Raw genomic sequence first — 23,642 nt, forward strand, 5'->3', positions numbered from 1 at the left:
CAGTTATATCCATTGTACAGTTTCGGAACAGCATACTTTCCACTCTAAAATGTGCAGGGAATGATGGGTTTGTTTTCAATATCGACTTAGCCACACTCAAATGATAACCTTACAGCTCTTCTCATGCTGTATCAAACAATGGTGCGCCCACCGGACGAATGGAGCTCTCAGGTTTCTGGATTGAATTTATCACTGACGCTCATACTTTTCTGCAGGTCCCGGACACCATGGTATATACTTAACTGTCTATCTTTTTCCAACATCTTTTTATACTTTACGTAGTATACACTGAGAGGAAGCAATATTATCCTGTTTCTCCGTAGGTGCGTGGTCTCACGAGTTGGGTTGGTGAAGAAATCTCACTGTTCAGAGCAAGGCAAAATGAGCGACCGGGGCTTGTCGGAAAGTTGACCATGTTCGCAACCCAAAGACTACCGAAACAAAGCGAAACGTTGCTCAGCAATAAATCTACCGATTGTCGCCAAACTTTTTCGGAAAAGATTTAATAAGTATGGATTGTGTTCAAAAGGACATGATTTGTAAACTCGAGTTGTATAAGCGGTTAGGATATGGAACCGCTGACCGTGAGGTTCGTGGTTCAAACTCAACGCTGGTTTTTCGGTTATCCCTGTTTAGGCTTGGTATACTAGGCAGTATCTCTGCCCTTGCGCTTCTTCTTAGTTGTGCGACAGCTAATTACCCAAAGAATGCCACAGGCGAATGACTTTAAAGGCCCTATTGATGTAATACACTCATTCGAAGGCCAACTTGTTTGTGTGTCACGAAATCAACTTTGATATCTTGAATATCGCTTCCAATCTCGTCTCAGACACTTGTTTACATTCCAAACTAAAGTTATCTCGTTTTGTTTTAACCTTATGACTGGACGTAAACGCAATCGCCTTTGATGCTTCCCTAGGAGAATTGTAGTTTTCTCAGCTGCGACGCAGAATCAGCTGACTCAAAGGAGGACATTCTTAGCACTATCACGATTTCCACGATGTAACGCTATATCAGTCTTTTCCACAAATTTCGATATAGCCCTGTGTTCCAACGTCCGTCATTATCATCAGAGACAGCAGCATCAGTGTTTACACAGATGCTTCACTGCCATACAACCACAGGTTATCTAATTATGTTTGAAGTCTTAGAACGAAATGAAGAAAGAGGGTGAGTCAGAGAGGGGACCTGATGATGGCCTATCGCAAGCATTCTGGGGTGCCTACACATCCGGGCGCTCAATCAGACGACCTGGAAGGAAACTCGACACGAATCCTGCTGATATCGGTCAGCCATCGTTTCTTGCAATTTTTCTAGCCAGGAGCAGGGGGAGTCGCGAGACCCCATCCTGGGAGGTGTGCCGCACCCAAACTCTTCGAAATCTCTCACGCCCTTCCGCAAGGTTATACGTTGTCCACCAAGTGGTTTGCACCATTCTGGAGGAGGCACATAGCGCGACAATCATCTCGAGAGACGGTGTGTCGTCATGCTTAGCACATTGCCGACCCACTGCAGTTAATGGTGTTGGATGTTCTCACTAATTGAATTACCTACTGCACAACCAAATAGCACTTTTCCAACTACCTCGTCGTGAATTCGTTGCCACCTTCCGACACCAGCAACACTTCTGAGGCATCGTTTTTCAGAAACCTAAAGACGCATCACATCCTCTGTAGGTAAATGCCACGTCTCACTGCCATACATCCCTTACTGTAGCATGGTACACGCGACCCTTAAGACCAGGTGATATTCTCCAGAACCTCCAGTGATTCCCCTTGAATTGTAAGAGGTATGTTCAGGGACTGTACGTTCTGAAGCTTAACTTTGCGCTTTGAAGGTGTAAGCCGCATGCCGAAAGATAGTATGGCAGTTTTCAGTTTATTTAACAGTACCTGTGCTGCGCCTTCGTGTTCAAAGATGAGAGCCACGTTGTCTGCATACTTTAAATCGACAGGATTCTATCCGGCAATAATTTGAACAACGGAGTTTTGAAGAACTTCCAGTGTTCACCTCCAGAGGCTGCTGTGGCCGGATATGTATGGGTTGGTATCGTCCTAAGTCACCGGGCGGAAGTATCCTTGCTTGGCTGGATACCTGTCGTTAGTTGCCCCAACTGACTGTAGCTTCGACGCCATCAAAGACAGTTTTGTCGACGCCCTGAATGCCCTTCTGCGGCGAGCTAAAAGCTCGGATATCCTTTTGGTTACCGAAGATATGAATGCGCAAGTGGGCAGGCTTAGCGTATCTGAGGTCCACATGGATTGGACTCGGTACGTACGGGCAGTGATAAACGATTGCTTTAGCTTTGTGCCGGTCACAGACTTTTATGCAGTACTAACTTCCGAAGTAGCCGAAGTCGTCTGGTCATATGGTGTCCTCCAACGGCATTCCGGCCACAAACTCAAATCAATCACGTTATCATTAGCTACCGATGGCGCGGATCAACTACTGACTGCCGGCCGTTTTGGATTCTGACCACGCACTTGTCCAGAGCCGCTTCGCCCTACATTTCCCCGGGCCATGTGAGATGCGAACAAATCGCTTGACAACTGAGTGACTGGAAGATTCGGGTGTTAGACGAATTTACCAGAATCGTCTTCTAGAGTCTCTTCCAAATGCTCTATCGTCAGATGTGAACGCATACTGGGACGAGATTGCCGCCTCTTTGCATAGTGCTCGGAATTTCGCCTGTAGCGCGGCACCACTAGGCGCACGCAGGCACTGGATATCAGACCGAACGGTGGCATTACTTAAATCTCGAAGAAATATCTCAGCCGGTCCCGAACAAAACCCGGTGCGAAGAGCTATCAGACGCCAAGTGAAAGTGAGCTTGCGATCGGAGCTGGCGTCCGGCGGTGAAGTATCGTGGACACAGAAAACCAAAGAAGTGGAAGAGCTCAGAAAGTTGGCAATGCCCGAAGATTATTTCAGTTGATCCGTGCGCCCAGTCCCCTGTGAGCGAAACCACCAAGCATCAGAATGGAACGACCATTTTGAATAAACAACGCCTCGACCGGTGGGCTGAATACTTCAAACAACAACTTTCGTGGGCACCAGCTGGCACTCATCTGGAGCCCACAGCTGAAGTGGAACCCTGGACGGTGACCGTGGAACCACCTACGGTCTCAGAGGTTTATGACTGCATATGTTCTCTCAAGCTCCACTGAGCACTTGGTCCGGTTGACCTCTCACCCGCATTGTTCAAAGACGAGGACAAAGTCCTCAGTCAACGCTTGTCTGATATGTTTGCTTGCATTTGTGAAAAGGAATCTGTTTCAGACAATTGGGTAGAGTCAGTGATAGTGCCCATTTTCGAGAAAGAGGCTCGTAGTGAGTGTGGTAACCACAGGGGGATCAGCCTGACCCCGGTTGTAACGAGACTGTTGGCGTAAGTTATGCTTTGTCGCCTTACGGCGGCTCGTGAGACACTGACCCGAGAGCAGCAAGCGGGATTCCGGCCTGTTAGGGGTTGTGTTGACCAAACCTTCACACTCCGTCAGACGCTAGAGCAGTGACGTACGTATAAGCGACCCACAATTCTAGTGTTCCTGAATTTCCAAGGCGCATTAGATTCGGTTGACCGGTCGGTTCTTCTCGACACCCACCGAGAAGTACCCCGAAAGTTTTGTACTGTATTCGTATTCCCAGACATCCGGATGTATGAATGTATACAAAGAGGTCTCCGAAGGCTTCCGTACACAAATCAGTGTCCTCCAGAGATGCCCACTCTCTCCATTCCATTTTAACTTCGTGATCGATGAGATGATTAGACGAACGCTGGAAGGTCTCCAAAACCCTGGTTGTCAAACAGCCTGTGAAGAAAACCTTGTCGATCTGGAGTACTGTTTGGTATGCACTCTCATCTTCGATGAGGACGAGGAGTCGTAGGCGTTTTTGGATGAACTGACCGAAGTCAACCCGTCGTTTGGTATGCACTTTGCACCCACAAAGTGTAAGTTCGTGCTCCTAAACATGCAATTACTGAACACACCACTTTCAGTTCATGGAGAGGCATTGGAGATTGTTGAGAGTTTTACGTATATTGGAAGTTGTATTAGTTCTGATTGTAGTGTGACAGATAAGGTAAATGCAAGAATCTGCAAGGCTCGGGTCGCGTTTGCTAACTTGAGACACTTATGGCGTGAAAATGGTGTATCCTTCAATCTCAAGGGAAGTGCGTATACAACTACAGTGCGGGATGTTTTGTTGTATGGATGTGAGAATTGGCCTGTTCGAGCAGCGTCTACGGGTGTCCCACAATTGTTGTCTCAACCATAGCTCGTGTAGTTTGTTGTCGGAAATGGAAAGCGAGTTTTCGGTTGTGCGACGGGAACTTCCATTGAAGCAGTAACACCACAAGCTGTGTTGGTTGGGACGTGTGTTGCATATGCCTAACCATTGTTTGCCGAAGAGAGTGCTGTTTTCCATGCCCAATTCAGAGTGGCATAAACAGAGAGGTGGCCAACCCTTGACCTGGCAGAGGAGTATGAAAGAGGTCACAAAAACGCCTGGGTGCTGTCGGTGATACTCGCCTTCCAGGATGGGGACCGCGTGATCCTCACTGTGCCTGGCTGGAGACATTACAAGATATGGCTGACAACCGATGTCAGTGGCGTTCTTGTTGTCAGTTTCTATCCAGATCGCCCGAGTGAATGTCCGGCGGTCTAAGCACCTCGGAATGATTGTGGTAAGCTAGCACTGAGTCTCTTACTCGTTCACCTTTATTTTTTCCTTGCAATAAAGCTTTTAAATAAATCATGGTCTTATGGCAGTGAAGCATCGGTGTTGAACACTGATGTCATGCTGTCGATGATGATGATGGACCTCATTATTTCATCACAGACGAAGTTGTACAAGAATGGAGAGAGTAAACGCCATACCAGTGGTTTGTTGGACATGGCGACCAGTAAGCTGTCCGCGCGTAACAGCGTGATAGAAGAACGTGTTATTTCTAAGCAGTTGAACAGTTAATCGCTTCCAATGTTTACTTTGCTGATCTGTAGTCTCATCACACAGAGGATCCGTGATAATGTAATACTGTTCTTGCTTTCTGTTTTTACTTATGTTCCAGACATTACAGAACCCTCAAGGTATACTTGATAGTATTGATAGTAGTGTTTTCCGGACACAACCACCGCTGGGTCTACTATCGTTTTTTATCTGATTAGCAGTTGACAAAACGTATCTAGTGATGTCGACCAGTAGATGTTTCCTTATCCAGCCGTTCTTTGAGGTGAAGATCGTAGTAGTGTTCGTCGAGCTGTGTCATCTGAACACAAACCCTCCTTATATACCTGTCTGATGTAGTGCTTTTAGGTCTATCCGATATTAAAAATCTTGTCGGCTCTCAGAATCGGCCTTCTTAGATCCGATTTGATAGTCGTTAATAAAGTTGTTGTGACGGACAGCACACTGTATGGCGTCATCGACCCAATCCCCCGAAGAATATTCCAACCGGCCTTCAGCGCTTAAAGACTTGATAAACATAGCTGCCTCGTGTCGGAACTTGGATTTCTCAGCTTGAGACGACTTATGAAATGGATGAAATTAAAGCGAAGATCGAGTTAAGCTACATTTATGTGAAGGCAGTTCCTGAACACCTCGCTCCCCACGGCTTCCGTACGCTATCACTGTACTACTAGTCGCCTTACCCGACCCGCCAGATGGTTGTAGTCCCATAATGAGCCTTAAACAGACTGTAACTGGTAGTGGACTTTCTTATAACCTTAGCAATCGGCTCATACTACTTAAATCATTCGGAGCGGCTCGTCCAGGCCACCTGTCTGCTGTACCATGCGCGGAAGAATACCACTATACTGTTGGCTGCCAGGCTCTTCAGCGCTGTTCATTCTTCTTTGCGCGCCTGAAAAGCTAGTGGCGATATTCAGCAGGAATATTTGACCTTAAGACTTGAGGTTGATCGAGAATCGAGAACGGCATTTGCCTGATGACACCATAAAGGGCTTAACCGGTAGTGGACTGTCAAGGAGCTTACAGCAGCCTTTTGGATATTGTATACCTTCAAGAATATATGCTGCGTTATCCCAAGTAATGCACTCATCGAAAAATGAGACGGCCTTTGTGCTACAACTCAGCTGGAGAACAACACAAACAAGAGATTCAGCTACGATTCAGTTGGGTTAATGTCATGTCTAGTGTATTTCCCCAATTGCATGCGATTTGGTGTTCACGTAGATCATGTATTTGGGGGTATTCGGGGACTGCACTCATCTGATTAGCTATCAGAGAGCCAAAAACCGTCGTGGGTTGTCGAAGGGTTTTGGGTAACCCTGTAATTAGTGTGTCTCACCAAGAAAACAACCTTGAGACTCATCCGACAATGGCTTTCAGACCAGTACACATGCTTAGCCACACAATTACGTGAGTGCATTGTTTGGATTCAAGAGCTGTCTTTTATTTGCATTGTGAGAAAAAATGACTTTCGAGTTGGAATTTTTCAAATTGCTTTACTCTCTTCATTTCAGCTGTTTAGCTGAAGCTGGTTATCTTTGGGTTAATTCACCGTACCATAAAGTATACGTTTGTTCAATGCCTGTCGGTAAGCTTCCGTTTTTTTCTAAAAAAACAAACGTGCTAGACACACGTAAGGGGAAACGTCTTCTTGATTCTCCAGGACTGCGATCAAATGTGGAAAATAAGCTACTCACATCGAAAAATTTGCTCCTGAACGAATCATCGCTGTCATCACTAAGCTTCGGTGGGCTTACAAGTGTTAGTCAGAGTTTGGAATTGTCAAACAACCTTTTGTTACGTCCTGTCCGACTAAAGTCGGAATCGTCAACTACCAAGCCTAAGCAACTTTCCAAACGCGATGATAGCACTCCGATGGAAACTGGAAGGGAGGAACGATCCTCTGAGGCAAACAAAAGGGAAGACATTTTGAAGGTGTGCGACTGGCTTAAAGAGCCGGAGACGGTTGAAATGACACCCATCAGTGATGAACTTAATCTTGCTTTGATATCTTCAAAGCACCCATATGAAGACTTACCAGAGTTATCCGACCGATGTGCAACTGCTAGGATTGGTTGTCGTGCTGCGAAAGTACTGTTTCTCCACTGATTTACTGATTCATTTGTCCAGGTGGCACTCGTACAGATTGTTGCCTCTTCCTTAGTGAATGAAAGGTCACTGAATACAGAAGAAAACAAGTTGGAATTGGAAAATGTTATTAGTGACCTTCGTCTTCATGACCCGGAATTCATTTTGAAAGTAAGCGGGATTTCAGTTGAATTTCAATAAAACCTGAGGCCGCTCTCTACTGTCGCCGAGAATTGAATATCCGAATGACTGCTAACCTTCTAGTTGCAATGGCATGCTACAATGAGGCTTGTCGTCCTTTTGTCGACAAATATTTCCGTGAAGTTATTCGTCTCCCCTCTGATTGGCTGGAAGTAGCATCCCTCTTCAAGGTAACTTGTTCGTCCTACATTCAGATTTTCAGGGAATTTCGGGATCGAACACTTCTAACGCGGCCTTTCCAAAGGTGCTTCGTAAAAACTTGGTCAGAAAATTCACGGACTTTGATGAATATCAGCTGGGTTCGTCCTAGAACTTTTTAACGAACACACTTTTTTCAGCAAAGTATAACAAACGGAAACGAAAGCCCGCCAGAAGGAAAGCGGTAAGCTCTTCCAAGTTCTTGATGTTGCGTTCGCAGAATGCCAATAGTCACTCCCAAAAATTCGGGTCAGAGAGACATGGCCAACTTTCACTCAAACAGATGATTCGTACGCTTCATATTCACCAGCCAACCTTCCACGTAATGTGCATCCTCGGAAAGCCCTATCCCTCTAGCGTTACCGAGTTTCGTCAGGCCGGACTTGAAGGAAATTGGGACCCGAAGTTGGCAGGGCAGAGGATGAAACTACCAACACCGCTGACTTGGGAAACCGAGCTGTCTTCACGCGGGAACACGGCAGGTTCCTGGGAATCGCTCATAAGTAATTCATCCAAGTTCAATGATTTTCACGGCCTTTTTTGAGCGTATGTAGCTTTTGGCTTGGTGGTATCAAAGGTTCTCATCCACCTAGACACATCCGGTCCTTTTAATTGTAGGGGTCAGCATTTTTCAAGTTTGAAGCTGAGTGACCAGAAGTATTGCACAGCTGACGGTGCATGAATTAGGGTCGAAGCGTAAACCATAATCATGCAGCTGATGATAGAATGACTGCGTCTCAGCACTCCTTGAGAATCCACCATAGCTTTTCTAGGGGACGTCCGGTTATCTTGCAGCTCGTGTTTCGTAAGTTGGAGGTAATTGTTTTGAAGACACTTCATCTCCCTTTCCTTTGGCGTGGTTAATCTAGCTTCCTTTCCAAGATAATTTCCGGCCACTTTGGACAACGGTCGCGCCTACTAATAACTGGCCAAGTAGGTTGTCAGCTAAAATGACGTCTGTTCGGCTTCCACTGAAACCGCCCCAACTGAAAGTTCATCCGTCGTTATTTCTACCTTGTACTTCCAAATTTCTTTCAAGTTTATTCAAGCGTTTAATGAACTTCCGGTTATTTTAATCCTACGATGGGCCAATTGTGAACTAAACCGAAGCCATTGACAAACAGTCTAGGCTTTCCAGTGTCGTTACTGTTCAATTCATGGTTGTCTGTTTACCAGCTAGAGTCGGGAGATGAAGCTGAGGACATATATTGCATCAAACATGGTGTCAGTAGCCATTCCGAGGTGGCAAGGAGCACTGGCCTTAAGGGATACAATAATCTGGAGAAAACAGGCGCGGTTGGCGAAAATTATACGTAGGTAAACGTGACGTCCTTATCGCAAAGGATGACGAAATCTGATCGCACGTCAACTTAGTTGTATGACCTATCTTATTGTTTCGAGCTACGAAGCGGAAGTTGCTGAAGTATTAAGGCGAAGATTCACACCCAGTTGTCTTCTGTACACTCCAAAACGTTTGAACGCTACTGTGAATATCTGCGTTTGTATATTCATATAGAACTGAGTAGTGCCCTAATCATTTACACAACTTTTTGAAAAGATGTTGACTGTCCCTAACCATGGCATCCTATCCGAGGTTCTCTTTGCTGCGATAATGGTCTTGTTGTCTTTCAGGGATTATACAATGACAAAGATTTTAGTCGTGGTGTGCCGAAGTGGGAAATTCCATAGTGATTGAGCCTTGTTGCTTTCAGTGCGTGAATCATCCTAAAGTGAGGGCACCACCTATCAGCCTCTCCTGAGAGGTGGACTATTTTGACGGTGATCGCACCAAGTGGTAATTGGGGGGAACACTCGCTGGTTCATCCAAAGGAACAGCCTCTCTGACAGGTTGCACTGTTTGGTTGTTGGTCTGTTCGCCGAGCTTGACAGTTGGGTTGCAAACGTTTCATCACCAGTCGAGGTGACATCGTCCCAAGCAGCGACCCGAGCTACCTACATTCCAAAACATCGCCAGGTTGCACTGTGCTTCACTGGCTGTTCACTGGTACTTAAAAAAGCAGCGTCATGCCAGTGTTTGTATTCTACACCTATTTATCTCACAAAATAATCCTTTTACGGACGTCATACATGGTTTTAACAAAATCCACTCGTATCACACTGAGACTCTTCGACAAAATAGTTCCGATTTTGAAGCCAAGGGTGTTTTGAATATAAATGGTGACCATAGAGGTTTCCGCGATGGTGTGCTGGGAACCAGAGGTCTGTCCTGTTGATCTAGTGAGCAGCGTTCACATCGGTGTTTGAGCATAGAGTTCCACTGCTGGTTGAAATCCCTGTGTCTCCGCGATGAAGTTGTCGCTCAAGGTAGCTGGTGACGTTGACGGCTGTGGTGTTCGTAGTGGTGGCAAGGCTCTTACAGATGCTTGTATATACGAAAGCAATTTCGAACAAGGTGTCGCGGTTTTCGGAGTTGACGTTGTGGCATCCATCTGGGTGTAGTACATTCATGTACATCGTTCCATTTGTCCAGAGCACTTTTCGAGTGTAATCGATTTTCGCATGCTTATATGGTATTCGTCTTTTTTGGCAACCTCTTGTTTGTCTGATGTTCATTCTTTTGTGTTGCAATCTTAGCGGTACATCTTTGTTGTTGGTCTTGTTGATTTCTTCAAACAAACACATGATTCTTTGTACTCTTTTTGTACTCAAGAATCCGGGAAGCTTCCTTACATGGCGATGCTTCGTAACTTACGCAACATTATCAAGGCTGGAGTGAATGAGGAAACGCACGAGGCAGTTTTACGCCAAATCACAAATAAGGTAGGTTTGCCAATTATTTTGGCCCCATTGTTGATATGTTCACTGAGCTTGGTAACTGGTTTGCAATACTTAATCTTCCATCCTTTGTTCAGGTTAGTTCTTCCTGTAACTCGTCTGCTTCGGTTGGTTTTATCGCTCCTCCATTGCGTATTTGTGTTCTTCCAATATATGTAATACGTTATGTAACCGTGGAACATATACCAAACACCTTGAAATCTACTCACTGCCTCCATATATTCGGTTTCCCTCACCAATGGTGCACTTCCCAGCAAAATGCTTTGCGGAAATTCTTAGTCGCTTCAGAATTCCATTGGTTAGCAATTTGTTTTCTTGAGCAATTCCACTATTTCAAGAGTTTTTGTGGATCGTGACGTCCAGTTTTGAATACCAGATCCTCCATTCAGGTCTTTGATGCACTTGTTAGTTTACTGAGTGGTTAGGTTCCACTGACCGGAAGTTCTGTGGTTCGAACCCGACCTCTGCCCCTCGAATTCCCTGTCTAGGCTTGGGCCATCTGGCACTATCCCAGCCCTCTTACTTCCTTCTGGTGTCATGGCAGTTAGGCACCAAAAAGGTGTTGGAGCGGATCGATTTCAGCTGAATCTTGTCTGCTTCACGATACAGTCGGAGAGTATTCAGCAACGCGCACTTTTTGAGTCCTTCAGTCAATTACGCAATAGGTCCACCGATGGCGTGCATGCGTTTTAGGACAAAATATTTGTTTTTATTGTCATGATGTTTCACACCGCCTGAATCCACTGCGGTACGTCTAATCAACACGCCCTCAAGAAGACTTACTCTCTCCATAAGCGCAGGATTCTTCTAGATACTGCTGAGACTTGTTGAGTGATGAATTCCTCTCATCAAATGTGGTAGGCGAGGCGTTGTGTGGCCTCTAACCACTTATGATGTACTGCCACAGGGGACTAGATGGTTTCTCCAGGTAACATCAGGTAACAGTGTGATCATCCATCACAGTTTATTCCGGGTACGTGGCCGTATGTACCGAAACTAGTTGAATCAATTTTCGGGGGTTGGTTGACCACTAGAAATGCAGTTGGACAACTGATTCTTAGTACAGCTCAAATAATGATCTCAACCGGCTTGGTAACTTTGCTTCACGGTGCTCGAAAACTGCCTCAGATGACTATCGGTTGACCAATAAAGAGTAGGTGATGTGGGTTACTGACTTACTAGCCTTCTGTGCTACAGCTACTGTTCCCCTTCAGTGTCACACGGTGGTGAAACTTGAAGGAATTGACGGATAATGCCGATAAACCCATGATAGACAAGCGGTTGGTGTCGGGGGACATGGTTATATTAGTATGATTAAGCTGTTGGATGGCTAGTGATGGGCTTCTGCCCATTCGGTCGCCGAGTTTGTCCCCTCCGGTTAACATCGGCTCCAAGGGCTTCCGTGCAGAACAACATTTGGCTCATCGCAAACCGTCTGCAGCCCTCCTCTCTTCTCAGGCACCCGGCGATCTGACTACTGTTAACCGACAATATCCGATCCGGATGACAGCAATTTTAGTCCAAAAATACGTTACCGAAAGCGTGAATATCTTTTCAAATTACATCCTCTAAACGCTTATTTATTTGGCTGACACGCTGAGATGTCCGTACAGTCGATAATTTTGATAGATTTGATAAGAATAAAGCCCAATCTTAGCATACTGCGATCTTTTTCGGACTTCTGTGTCAACGGAAGACATCCTTCGCGAATATACACTCATTTGCAAACTAATTTGGTCTTTCATTCAGTTGCCTGAGAACATCACAAATGAGAGATTCAGCTGGGTTCCAGGTGAGTCTCTCAAAAAACCAAATTAGTTTGCAAATGAGTGTATATTCGCGAAGGATGTCTTCCGTTGACACAGAAGTCCGAAAAAGATCGCAGTATGCTAAGATTGGGCTTTATTCTTATCAAATCTATCAAAATTATCGACTGTACGGACATCTCAGCGTGTCAGCCAAATAAATTAGCGTTTTGAGTATGTATTTTGACATCCTTGTTCATGAACTGCACCGTTTCTTATCGTATTGGTTAGGTCATCGTTTCTTTTCATGTCAGTGATTCTTAGGAAATTTCTTCTACCATCTAACTTCTCTTTTCAGCGTGCTGTAATTTCCAGCAAACAGTTCCCGTTCCGTTTTTTCACCGCTTTCGTCGCACTGGATGAACTGGAAAGGGCCTTCCGGTTTAACAACTACCTTCAGCGCATAGTCAGTACGTTTCACGGTGTACTTTTATTGTTCATCAAATCGGGCACCGAAAGTGTTACAGCTGGACAGTTGTTATCATTATTACTCATTATTTATTCACGCATGAGAAATGATGACGCCACGTGATTGCGAACAATTTTGCGGAAGAAACTGTCGCATGGACTGCATTAGGGCACCACATATAGGTGAAATATCAACATCGCTTGCAATGCGTTCAACAGTGGAAACCAAAGCATCATTTGGGTAAAAAATAAGCGCCGGGGATCTTTCTCTTCCAGGCTGAAAGATGACGAAAAAAGAATAGATTACGGGGTAAGCATCAACCGACGAACAGCTGACCTAGGCATATAGGAATCGAAGCCACTTATCGTGTTCTCGTCGTGCGCGATCGATCGTTTCTATCCTGAGTTTGATTCAGTTGATCGTATCGGGTCCTATCGCGGGTCGTTAAATACAAATCGATATTTCCAACATGATAAATCGATACGGTTTTTATGGAGAAGCACTAATTTGTGCGTTGTATTTATGCTTGCTCGCTAAAGTCGTGGTGTTGACACTACGATTCTCACCTGATTATTCATACTACACTGTCGTTCTTTCGTTCACATTCCCATAAGTGTATGATGGTTCTGCCATGGTACTTTTATGCGTTTTTCACGTCCTAGAAGCTCTAATTACGCTATTCGTTGGTGCCCTGAAAGACCATAGCCCCATATGCTAGGTTGCACATGGATATCAAACGGATAAAACGGATGAAAACACTACAAAAATTGTAGATTAATGATTCGGATCAAGAGAACAGATACAATACCGCTGATTGCGTAACGTTGCCCCAGGTGTTGTGGGCACATATCTCGAAGGCCAGAACTGCGTCTACCACTTTGCGCCACTTGTGCCGTCAAATGTATTTCACTGGATGTCCAAAAACGCATGTACCAGGTTACATGTACGGCCGCAAGACTTGGCTGTTTCGGGCGGAGGATCTGAGACATCTTCGTGTCTTTGATCACCGATGTCTCGATACAATAGATGGAATCGGTTTTAACTAGCAAAATCGAAGTGAAGCGATCATAAAACTGGTGTTCGGTTGTACAGAAGGCACCTTTGTTTTTTGTGCCCGATTCTGAGTGACGGAAACCTAGAGATGGAGAGAATGATGTTGCCAAACGTTTGAGTGTTTTTATTGTTGCTCAGTTTCCCAGCTTGGGCGCACGTGACTCTCCTGGGGGCACCGAACGATATGGCGGCTTACCGGTGTCAATGACCTCCATGTTACCTATTTCTATCAAGACTGTCTGACATAGTTTTGGAGTTGTGAGCACGTCGGATGTTTGTGTTAGACTATCCCTAGGTGCCCTTTCTGTCTTGTTTTTCTTTCCACTATATGGCTTCCTGTAAACTGACATGGTTGTATGGTAGTTCTGCTGTTGTTGCCAGCGACAGTATTGATGATGATGACGACAACGACGGTGATGATGATGGTATGGCAGTTCTTTGATACCTCAGGCCTCTAGTGACATGCACCAGTGCAGCTAAGACTACTTGTTATGTTTTTCATGCTCCGTCTCCAGGTTCGGAAACTTGTTGTATGGTAAATATGTGGCCTATGCATCTGTGATCCGGACGGAACCGCGCCTAGTCTTTACGACTTCGTTTCAATAAGCTCTCAGCAATCTCCAAATAAGCATGAAACAGCTGTACAATGCTCAGCTTTTCAACAGACGGGGAAATTTAAATTGACAATTTGATTTTTACAGGCGACTTAACCGAATTCCAGACAAATTCCTCGTTTGTGATTTTCTTGAATTGAATGCGGTTCTCCTTATGTCATAAAGCTCATAATCATTTGGCCTAACGATGCTTTTGTCTCAGGCTACCCTGAAACATCTGATTGAACATACTCAATTCCTTGTTTCTTTTCGAAAATTTAGCCTTGTCTTTACCTATGTCTTCTGCGAAATTCGCGCACTATCTGGTGTGTTCTGGTTAGCATTTTAGGCCTCTTAAGGTCGCATTTCGAAGTGTTGCACCCACTGAAGAATAAATCTTTGAACTATTTTTCTCCATTCAAGTTCACTGACCAATAGCTTTTTGCCAGATATTACGGATAAGCTGAGAAAGAGTTCTACTGTTTATAACCGTTAGCGTATTTTCTATTTCTCAGGCCTTATTTAGTCACCATCTTGCAGCTTTGAGACTGCATGTCAGTCGTCTTATCGGTGCCCCTCTTGTTGATTTTTGTTGTCGGACCGGAGGGGTCGATTTCCTTGCCCTGATTAGGAATTCAACCGTGACGCCCAACTTGAATTGGACCAGGGCTTTGTTTTGGGACGTGCTCAGGCAATCGCCGGATTCGCAGCGTTACCGACTACGAACAAGTCTTCATGTGCCCCCAGCATAGTGAATAGTTTTCGCCGTGGTCTCCCAGAGACGAGCCATAGATTGGGACAGTTCAAGTTATGGTTCACGTGTCTCAAGAAGAATAATAGACCTGAATACACGATCCTTCGCTACAGCTGTTTACCATCTGGCCAGGATGAGTGCTCAAGTGGCCACGGTTGAAACGGCATCAGATGACACGATGCGCGCATTCGTTTTGAAAGTTTGTGTGTGGTAAATAGATGGTGATTAGCACACAGTAGTATGAAGCGCTCACCGTCATCCATCCTAAGATCGTTCATACCAAACCTGCTGTCGTTATGGCTTTCACTGCAATCGGTTCTACCCACCTCCGCGTTCGAGTCGTCAGTCAGGATCTGGGCAGGCACCATCATCCGAAAAAGCTCGAATTGTTCTCAGGACAGTGTTACTGTTGCAGTTTGTTGGATGAGTCGTCAGTCAGGATCTGGGCACCATCATCCGAAAAAGCTCGAAATGTTCTTAGGACAGTGTTACTGTTGCAGTTTGTTGGAATACATGTAGAAATAACCAGAAGATTTCGGATTCGGAGTCTTTGGCTACGAATCCTGACAGATCCGGCCAGTCCGACTGCACGCGGCTCCTGCCAAAGTGAACGTATTACCCACACCATTAAGACCACTGAGAGTCATTTCTGAACCATTCGATACTCAGAGAGAAGAACATGATGAAGCTGAGCTGCCCTGGGTCGTGTTCAGATGCGCTACGGCAGTTTAGGTTTGTATGCGTGTCCTCATCCATAATTTTCTAAAGAGGGAGAGGTATCAACACGGACACTCTATTGACCTGTTTGACAGCATTTACCGACGTAAATTCTACTGGGTTGAACAGGTTTCTTGATTTAATTAGCGCTTGTTTGGTCTCAATCTCTTGGGTAGGGAGACTAGAAAGACACATTAAATGTGCAGAGTTGGAAGCAGACTGGTTTGTATTGGCAGACAGACACTGTTTTGGGCACTGTGCGGACGGATGTTGCTCCGAAGAGAAGGATTCGGTTGAGTTACTCTGCTTTGGGTGTTCGACTCAAACGTTCTGACCCATGGAGTGAGGCACAGTTGTCTGACTACCGGTGCTTCTGCTGTTTTTTTTCGAAGCATTATTTTGACCTTACATAGCTACACACTGTACCGTAATACGATCGTTTTTTCTACGAAGGATCGCCGTTTTTCGTCCAACTCCTCCACTTTGGCTTTCGCAGAATGGTTTTGCATCTTGAGGGTCAAAATCCATCCATTTTAGTCCACTGAGTTGTAACAACACTTGAGCGTGATCAAGTGCCAGTAGTGGGGTTTAGACGCAAGGGGTTTTATACCTCTACATGAGTTACTGCGCCCTCCGGTTGTTCGCGATGACATGCTTGAAACCTAGCTGTTTTGAAAAGACCGCCAACTGTTACACACATGTAGGAAGGCATTAACTAAGTTCAGACATGACAAGAAAATGTGAGTGAGACCTCCCGGTACCCTAAATGAACCGAACTCCTTAAAAATTCTCAAAATTTTTATCGGAATATAACGACTACCAGATCCGAAACGGATTTTCTGAGGGACTTGAAATGCGTGAAGGTTTATTCCACAGAATGGAATTCCTTTCCTCTACTGGATGTGCGATTGTGTCTGGATTTTGGTCAAGACAATTTGACCCCCTCGTCCGGCTATGCTGAGAATCTATCCTAGGTGTTTTATGATGAATCTTAGGAGATTTTAACATGTACAGGTCAGAATCACGAAAGTACCTAGCATGTGTGTTGCTATACTGCCTGAATTATTGTATGGAAAGATGCAAGTTCCATGGGAACCGCAAAATGAAGCGCTTCAGAGTCGATCTCGACCTGTTCCTTGTTCATTGTCCAACATATTTCCCTAGTATCATGCCTCAGTGTCTCATCACCGCACATGTTCGCTTGAAATCCTGATTCGATGGCCATTTCATACCATTGCTGTCATGTTATTGTATTTTGTTCGTCCACAGAGAACCCATCTAAAAGGAAAAACGCAAAAGCCTCGAAAATGTTTGGAAAAATAAGGGATGTGAAGTCTGTGAGGTAAGTCAGTTCAACTTCTAAACTCATATATGAATATGCCATTTCACCTAGGGGGATCGATTCGATGTAGGGTCATACCGATTGGATTGCTTAGCTATTTAAACCAAGTCATGTGACAGTCATTCACGCAAATTCGTATTACATTACGCTGTGTTTTCTTGTCTCATCGTCCGGAAGAGTCTGGACACAAGATTGTTCAGTATGAGCAGCCGAGTTATATAAAGTCTAGAAAACACGTGAAATGAACCCTCTGAACAATGTGTCCCCCCATGGAGTTCGATTCTTTACAAGAATAGGACGGAATGCACCGTTACACGGGTCATAAGGCATTGCAACAAACAGTGCTTCAAAGGAGTTGAGGACTTGCCCGTCCCGGTTGGGAAATCGGCCCGTAGGCACTAGTTTGCCAGTTCTTTTTTGTGCACCCCAAAGTAAACCTGTATGACATGTGTGAGCTGACAAACTTGCAGTCATAATTTTCATCCAGAAGTCAGTCGTATCTGCTAGTTCATTACCTCGTAACTTAACTTGGCTGACCTTGCTGCGACCTTCGTTTTTACCGGAGTGTTTTTATGGCCACTTGAATTTTCGACTAGCTACCACAATGTGTGAGCAGATTCGCCTTCATACTGTTTTGCGCACTTGGCTACAATCTCATGTCTTAATCGCAATCCCATCATTATAAATTGACTTTATTCCTACTTTACTGTTTGTTGTGGCTTGGTGGACGATCGTGCAACTCTGAATCGGTCCCTTGGCTTCCTGCTACGCCCACAATGGTATATCAAAAGGCACGGTAACTCTACACAGCCCCTTATGGAGACAAAAAGAAAATCATTACATCTGTATTTATAGGGTAATCACAGTGTTCCACAAGGTCGTGCTAGATTCACCGCGAGAGGGCAAGAAGCGTCGAGTCAAAGATGTTCGATCCCAATTGGCTGGCATTCTGACCAATCAGAGCCTGCCCTCGTTTGGTCCGTGTTCTGCACGTGACATCCGTTTAAATGAAGTGATGTTCGGTTATTAGGGGCGGCTGGCCTCCGAACACTGTTTCAGAGACTATTTGCATATTTACCTGCCAGCCGGATAGCAATATTCTTGAGTATCTACGTGAGACATTATGTCATCCTTTGTTTTTTTCCCTTAAGGATATCTCAGCCAGTTTTCAAGAGAGTAATTCAGTCTTGGTTTGAGCAATATCGTTTTTCCAGCTTCACCCAACGTCCTGTATTAGGAGTCGTTTAAGATTTGAAGCAATTGCGTCGATCACCAAGTCGTTTATACGTTCTGTGGTGCAGTTAAATTACATACCATTCTCTCTCCCCTACGTTTCACAGACCCATGAACTATACATTGAATATCCTCAGGAATTATCATGGCGCACTAGGCACAGCGATAGAAATATCCATACAAAACAATATTCCACCCATCCACGGTTCCACTCTGATTGTGTGCACAAAAACGCCGTGCGCAGTCAACCGGCTACGGGCTTCGGGTTTGGGGAAAAGTGTGAGTTATTTCGTAATACACTACTCATAAGGTTACCTAAAACTCTTTAACACCCCACGAGTTATTTCATTTTCGATACTCAATTAATGGGTTTGGAATCCGAAGGCATGCACTATTAGTTGGCGGAGTGTATCCTGTCTGAGTGCGAGTTAACTCCACTGTTAATCACCTGCTGCTGGGCTGACGGTTAAGTGTTCAAACTACTAGCCGAGAAGTCGCCGGTTCGAGGCTCCCTACCGGAGTTTCGTGAGGTGCGCACTATTGATAATTCCCAGTAAGGATGAAACAGTTTTGCAATGGGAATAATTTCTATTATAAAAGAGTTTACGACTTGCCGAAATGTGTGCTCCATAGGCTGGGATCATCAAATTACAACACGATCGTTAGTTCACTCTCTCTGAATGCACTTGTCGAATGAAAAGCTATCGACTCTGAAAGGTGCTACCAACTTCAAGGATTATGCTAGCGCGTATCAGTGGGCCGTGGAATTCAGCCGACGAATGGAGTAAATCAGCTTGATGACGGACCCTGTGTATTATTTATCAATGTTGTTGTGATGACACGATACGAAGACTTTCAAATCACTAACGTGTCGTGTTACACGCCTTATATGTTCATCCTACCTGTTTACCGCATCCATTAATGTTTACTCAGAGTTTAGTCCATACAAACTCTCAAATAAATCTGTCGTAATGTGACTCGAATGCCGTTTTTGGGGTTATAAGCCGATAAGTAGTTGTTAAATCACAGTAAACACCCGTTCCGAATTGATCAGCTAGTTTGTATCGATCAGTTGAGCATTGCTCACTGTGATTCCTACTCAAAACATGCCTGAAAATTGACTCTTCTGCAGTTTCAAATGCTACATTCATTGACAGGGTCAGTAGTATAGGTGTGTTACGTTACGGAAAGACCTGTCTGACCACCGCCTCTGTTGGGACCAATTTTGGTTTGTTGGTATCAGAGGAAACAGGTCTTATGTGACAAAGGGTCTGGAAGTAAACCTCGAATCGTAAAACACACTCCTAGCAAACGCTTTCACCACTTTTACGATTTGAAATTAATCGTTTCCTCCTTGAAAGTTTGTCCAACACCGTCAGTTCGAAGACTGGTCCTGACTTCCTCCGCATTTCAGTTCGGTAGCTCAATTTCGGCAATGTTCTTTCAGTATTTTACGAAGTGAGATTGACAAACTGCTTTACTGCTTTACTTATGTGGATTTCAGTACCTGATGTTTGAACAATGTTGAGAGAACAGTCCTTTTTGTCATCATCATCATCATCATCATCATCATCATCATCATCATCATCATCATCATCATCATCGACAGCATGACATCAGTGTTCAACACCGATGCTTCACTGCCGTACAACCATGATTTATTTGAAAGCCTTATTGCAAAGAAAAGAGTAAGGGTGGATGGGGAGGGACTTAGTGCTAGATTACCACAATCATTCCGAGATGCCTATACCTCCAGACATTCACTCAGGCGATCTGGATAGAAACTGACAACAAGAACGCCACTGACATCGGTTGTCAGCCATATCTTGTAGTGTCTCCAACCAGGCGTAGTGAGGTTCACGCGGTCCCCATCCTTGAAGGCGAGTAGCACCGACAGCACCCAAGCGTTTCGTGATCTTCTTCATACTCTTCTGCCTTTTTGTACGGCCCTTTTTATCGGTCATCCGCAAAACCAGTCGAAAACGGTTGTTTTGGATAGTTGGAAAACCTGTATGGCGTCTGTCCGTGGATTTATCCCAACATTCACTCGTTCTTTATTAGATTACTTGTAGAAGACCGTGTAACTGGGAAAGTGGGGATCAACTGAACCCAGATTCTGCTACTAAAAGTTCTACTAAAAGTTCCTCAGCAGTTAATTTAATTGCCAGAACGGGAATTTTGCGGGTCAGATTGCATAATGCTTGCTGTGTAGTTTGCTCCTATTTTCAGTCGGGATATGAATTTGGCGTTAAATGCTGTTTAAATAAAAATTGCTCACAATTGGTCAGTCAGTTATTTGTAGATAATTGGTAAAGTGTTTATCTTGGGTTCGAATCTTGCTGAGGCTTCCTGAAAAGCTAACTTTTCATCATTACCAATGAAAGTGGAACAGTCGTACGGCTATCCTTGCTGTGGATGACAGATTCCTACCTCGTCGCACCCGCTTTGTCACATAGCTTACATTTTCCCCGCGTCCGTAACTATACGGAGATGAGAGTGGCATGTGGCGCCAACTGGATTAGCCGCTGTCAGAGACATTTGGAATCCGGCTGCTTTGACACATCAGTGGAACTCCTCTGTCGCTAAATGAGTCATTGGCCTAATTTGAGCTAGGGGCTCGGATTCAAGTCTATCAGTCCAACCCGCTTTTGTGATATAAAGAAGCAATCGTTGCTAGAACAACCATAGATGCACCCTTGGGGTGCACAAAGCCTTATTTGACGTGACCTGACTTGGCTTGTCCGAGGATCAACAATAGACAGTCAAGTCTTGAAATCAAATCCACTTTAGGTTGACTGTAGAAAGATCGAGATAAGAGGATACCCCAATGCGCTCAGTAACACTGTCCATTCACCATGTATATGTGGATTCCCTTGGTGCACATTGACTGGGACACTTCTTTCATCTCGGATACTAAGTTTTGATACAAATGCCGTCCGGCTTATAAAACGAGAGAATAATGTGGAAATTTCTAGGGTGTAATTGTGGGCACCCATTTAAAAACTCTTTCTCAACTTCATATGCCCGCATTAATCTCGCTGTCTTACTCACCTCGTCTGCCTTCTGTCTGTTGTTCTTTGCCATATATTCAGCTGCGAACTGTGGGTCTCCTCCTCGGTCTGATGTGTGCGTCCAAATGTGAAAGTTACTCCATGTATATCTCAGATCAAACACGAGCCTCGCATTTTGAGCCGAGTTTCGCTTCGCTCCAGAGCTATATGTCAGCCGCTGATAGGTTTCCGAAAAAGTACTGGGACATTCTGGTCTGCGTTCGGGAGGTATTCAAAGCTTCAAAGGTAAGTCTATTCTATCCTACTTTAGTGAATACTTACGATTATCATGGTATTCCGTCTATTTGGTCGTTCCCACAATTCATACTTTTTGGCGATGTTAATTTCGGCGATTTTTTAAGATTTCTGAACAGCGGATGTGCCCATCCCTTGTATGAGTATTCAGAAAGCCCACAGAGGGTTAGAACGATGGACCCTCTTGGTCGGTGGCTTGCGTTCCAGCATCCGAGCAACTTGCTACCTCCCCAGCAGTCTCGCTGACTATTCTCTCTAGCGATGAGCTTAGCTTTCCGTCTTCGATGTCCAAGAATTTATCTGTAGCCGAGAAATACACTAATTTGCATATCAATTTGGTTTTGTTGGAAACTGCCCAATTTGGGTTCAAGTAGAACATAAGGTTGACGGAAACTCGGGGACTGCGCCTAATTGATGAACCCCAATAATGGCGAAATTGGTCATGGGTTGTCGAGGAGCTTTCAGCAATCTTATGAGTAATGTATTACGTCCATACACGTATCGCGATATCTCGAATGTCGTGCCAACTGAAGCATTAGGCGGCCTGGTGCTGGGTTCCAGGTGAGTCTCTCGTCAAAACCAAGTTGATATGCAAATGAGTGTATTTCTCGAAAACAGTCCAATTCTGGTTTAAGTAGAACATGACGTTGACGGAAACTCGGAGACTGCGCCTACCTGATGAGCCCCAGGAATGGCTATATTGGTCGTGGGCTGTCGAACAGTTTCTGGCAACCTTATGAGTTGTAGCCGTTGTGACTATATCTGTCCTTCACGTTACCATAATTTAATGTCTTTCAACAACGTTTAATTCACAATATATCTATTACCTGCGTTTTTCTGAAGAGCTTGTAGATCCGTTCGTGTATCCTGTAATATTATATACATATATATTGTATTGTAATATTACGTGTTACATTACTGTTGCCACATTTCTGACATCTTGGATAAGGCCGGATATTAATTTCAACGGAAGTTGACGCGGCATAATCGAAACCTGCCTTCACATGGATGATTTTTAAACTAATTGACTACGGTTAGAAATATGTCTGTCGGATGGTTTGGGGGGACCCAAATCCACTTTTTTAGGCCAATCGCTAATCGTATTCTAGAGGTGGCCGAATGGGTCTCCCGTACGAGTAGTCATCCCTCAGGGCCTCAGGTCATGCGATTGAAGAATCACTGTCGGTATATCCTATTAATCACCTGCGACCAGACTGTCGCTATTTGGGATCGCCCCAGTTGTTCGTGTGATGATGAATCCTATCAAGCCTCCCAGCTTTTCAACATAAGTTGACTGCACTTACTAGATGAAATCTTGGTTGAAGCGATGAAATCTCCCGTGGCATATTAGTTCCTAAACGATTTGGCTTTCATGATCAACTACTACATACCGTTGGTGAGGTCCTTATATCGTCAAACGTCCCTGAATAATGTGCTGACAAAGTGAACTGTTCCAATCATCAGCTGTCAATTATCCCGCCCACTGTAGCTAAGAGCCAACTGTCAGAAATGAACCTTCTATTTTTCGCTAGTGTGTAGTTTCCACGAGAGTTTGAATCGCGTTGTGAGATAAACGTGGTCTCTTCGTTACGTCTCAGGTGGCCTTCGTATACTCTGCTTTGTTCAACTGTTTACTATTCTGCCTTTCACCACTCCTCTCCTAACTCGACATGCTTTACCCGCCGCTATATCGTTTGTCTTGTGTTCCGCCATTGTTCCTCGTGATATTCAGCATTCATCTGTTCGTAGGCAGTGCAAGAGGGAACCTTTTCTTATCCTCGCTGCTTCGTAAATTTCGCAACTCAGTTCATGTAGACACTCCGTAGATCAATCCTTGTCTGTGCCTTTCTCTATTTCCCCCCATTTAGAAAGTAAAAACCGTCAAGCTGACCGCTCTAATCCAGAATTTCTATGCAATGAAACAGCGCGTGAGTTGACCATCATTAGCCCCTTTTGATTATTCGACTTCGTATTCTTTTATCGCATAGCCCGGTTTTGTCACTGTGGAGTTTGATGTGGATGTCTTATCGTGTATCCAACCTATGCTATGACAATGAAACGATCCTATAATGACCTATCCACAAAGTTGTTCACCCCCTGCCAAGAGCTCAGAGATGTCTATCCTAACAAACCATGTCAGAACAATCGAGGGTATGGACACACCTGTTCTATCAAAC

At 44.7% G+C, this 23,642-nt stretch overlaps 1 protein-coding gene across 1 annotated transcript in view; it reads left to right on the forward strand.

Moving 5' to 3' along the window:
- Nucleotides 1-4,387: 4,387 nt before the first annotated feature.
- Nucleotides 4,388-23,642, forward strand: part of T265_00630 (hypothetical protein) — a gene marked incomplete at both ends in the record, with an annotated part of 97,546 nt that continues 78,291 nt past the window's right edge. Inside the window, 15 exon segments of the mRNA XM_009164458.1 lie at nt 4,388-4,457; nt 4,481-4,623; nt 4,640-4,687; nt 4,744-4,906; nt 6,494-7,062; nt 7,102-7,230; nt 7,269-7,430; nt 7,463-7,559; nt 7,599-7,961; nt 10,130-10,239; nt 12,358-12,469; nt 16,855-16,927; nt 18,268-18,439; nt 21,253-21,456; nt 23,334-23,393. Coding sequence (XP_009162722.1) covers nt 4,388-4,457; nt 4,481-4,623; nt 4,640-4,687; nt 4,744-4,906; nt 6,494-7,062; nt 7,102-7,230; nt 7,269-7,430; nt 7,463-7,559; nt 7,599-7,961; nt 10,130-10,239; nt 12,358-12,469; nt 16,855-16,927; nt 18,268-18,439; nt 21,253-21,456; nt 23,334-23,393 — 2,475 coding nt within the window.

The sequence above is a fragment of the Opisthorchis viverrini genome (assembly GCF_000715545.1).
Source record: "Opisthorchis viverrini unplaced genomic scaffold opera_v5_6, whole genome shotgun sequence".
Taxonomy (NCBI): Eukaryota; Metazoa; Platyhelminthes; class Trematoda; order Opisthorchiida; family Opisthorchiidae; genus Opisthorchis; species Opisthorchis viverrini.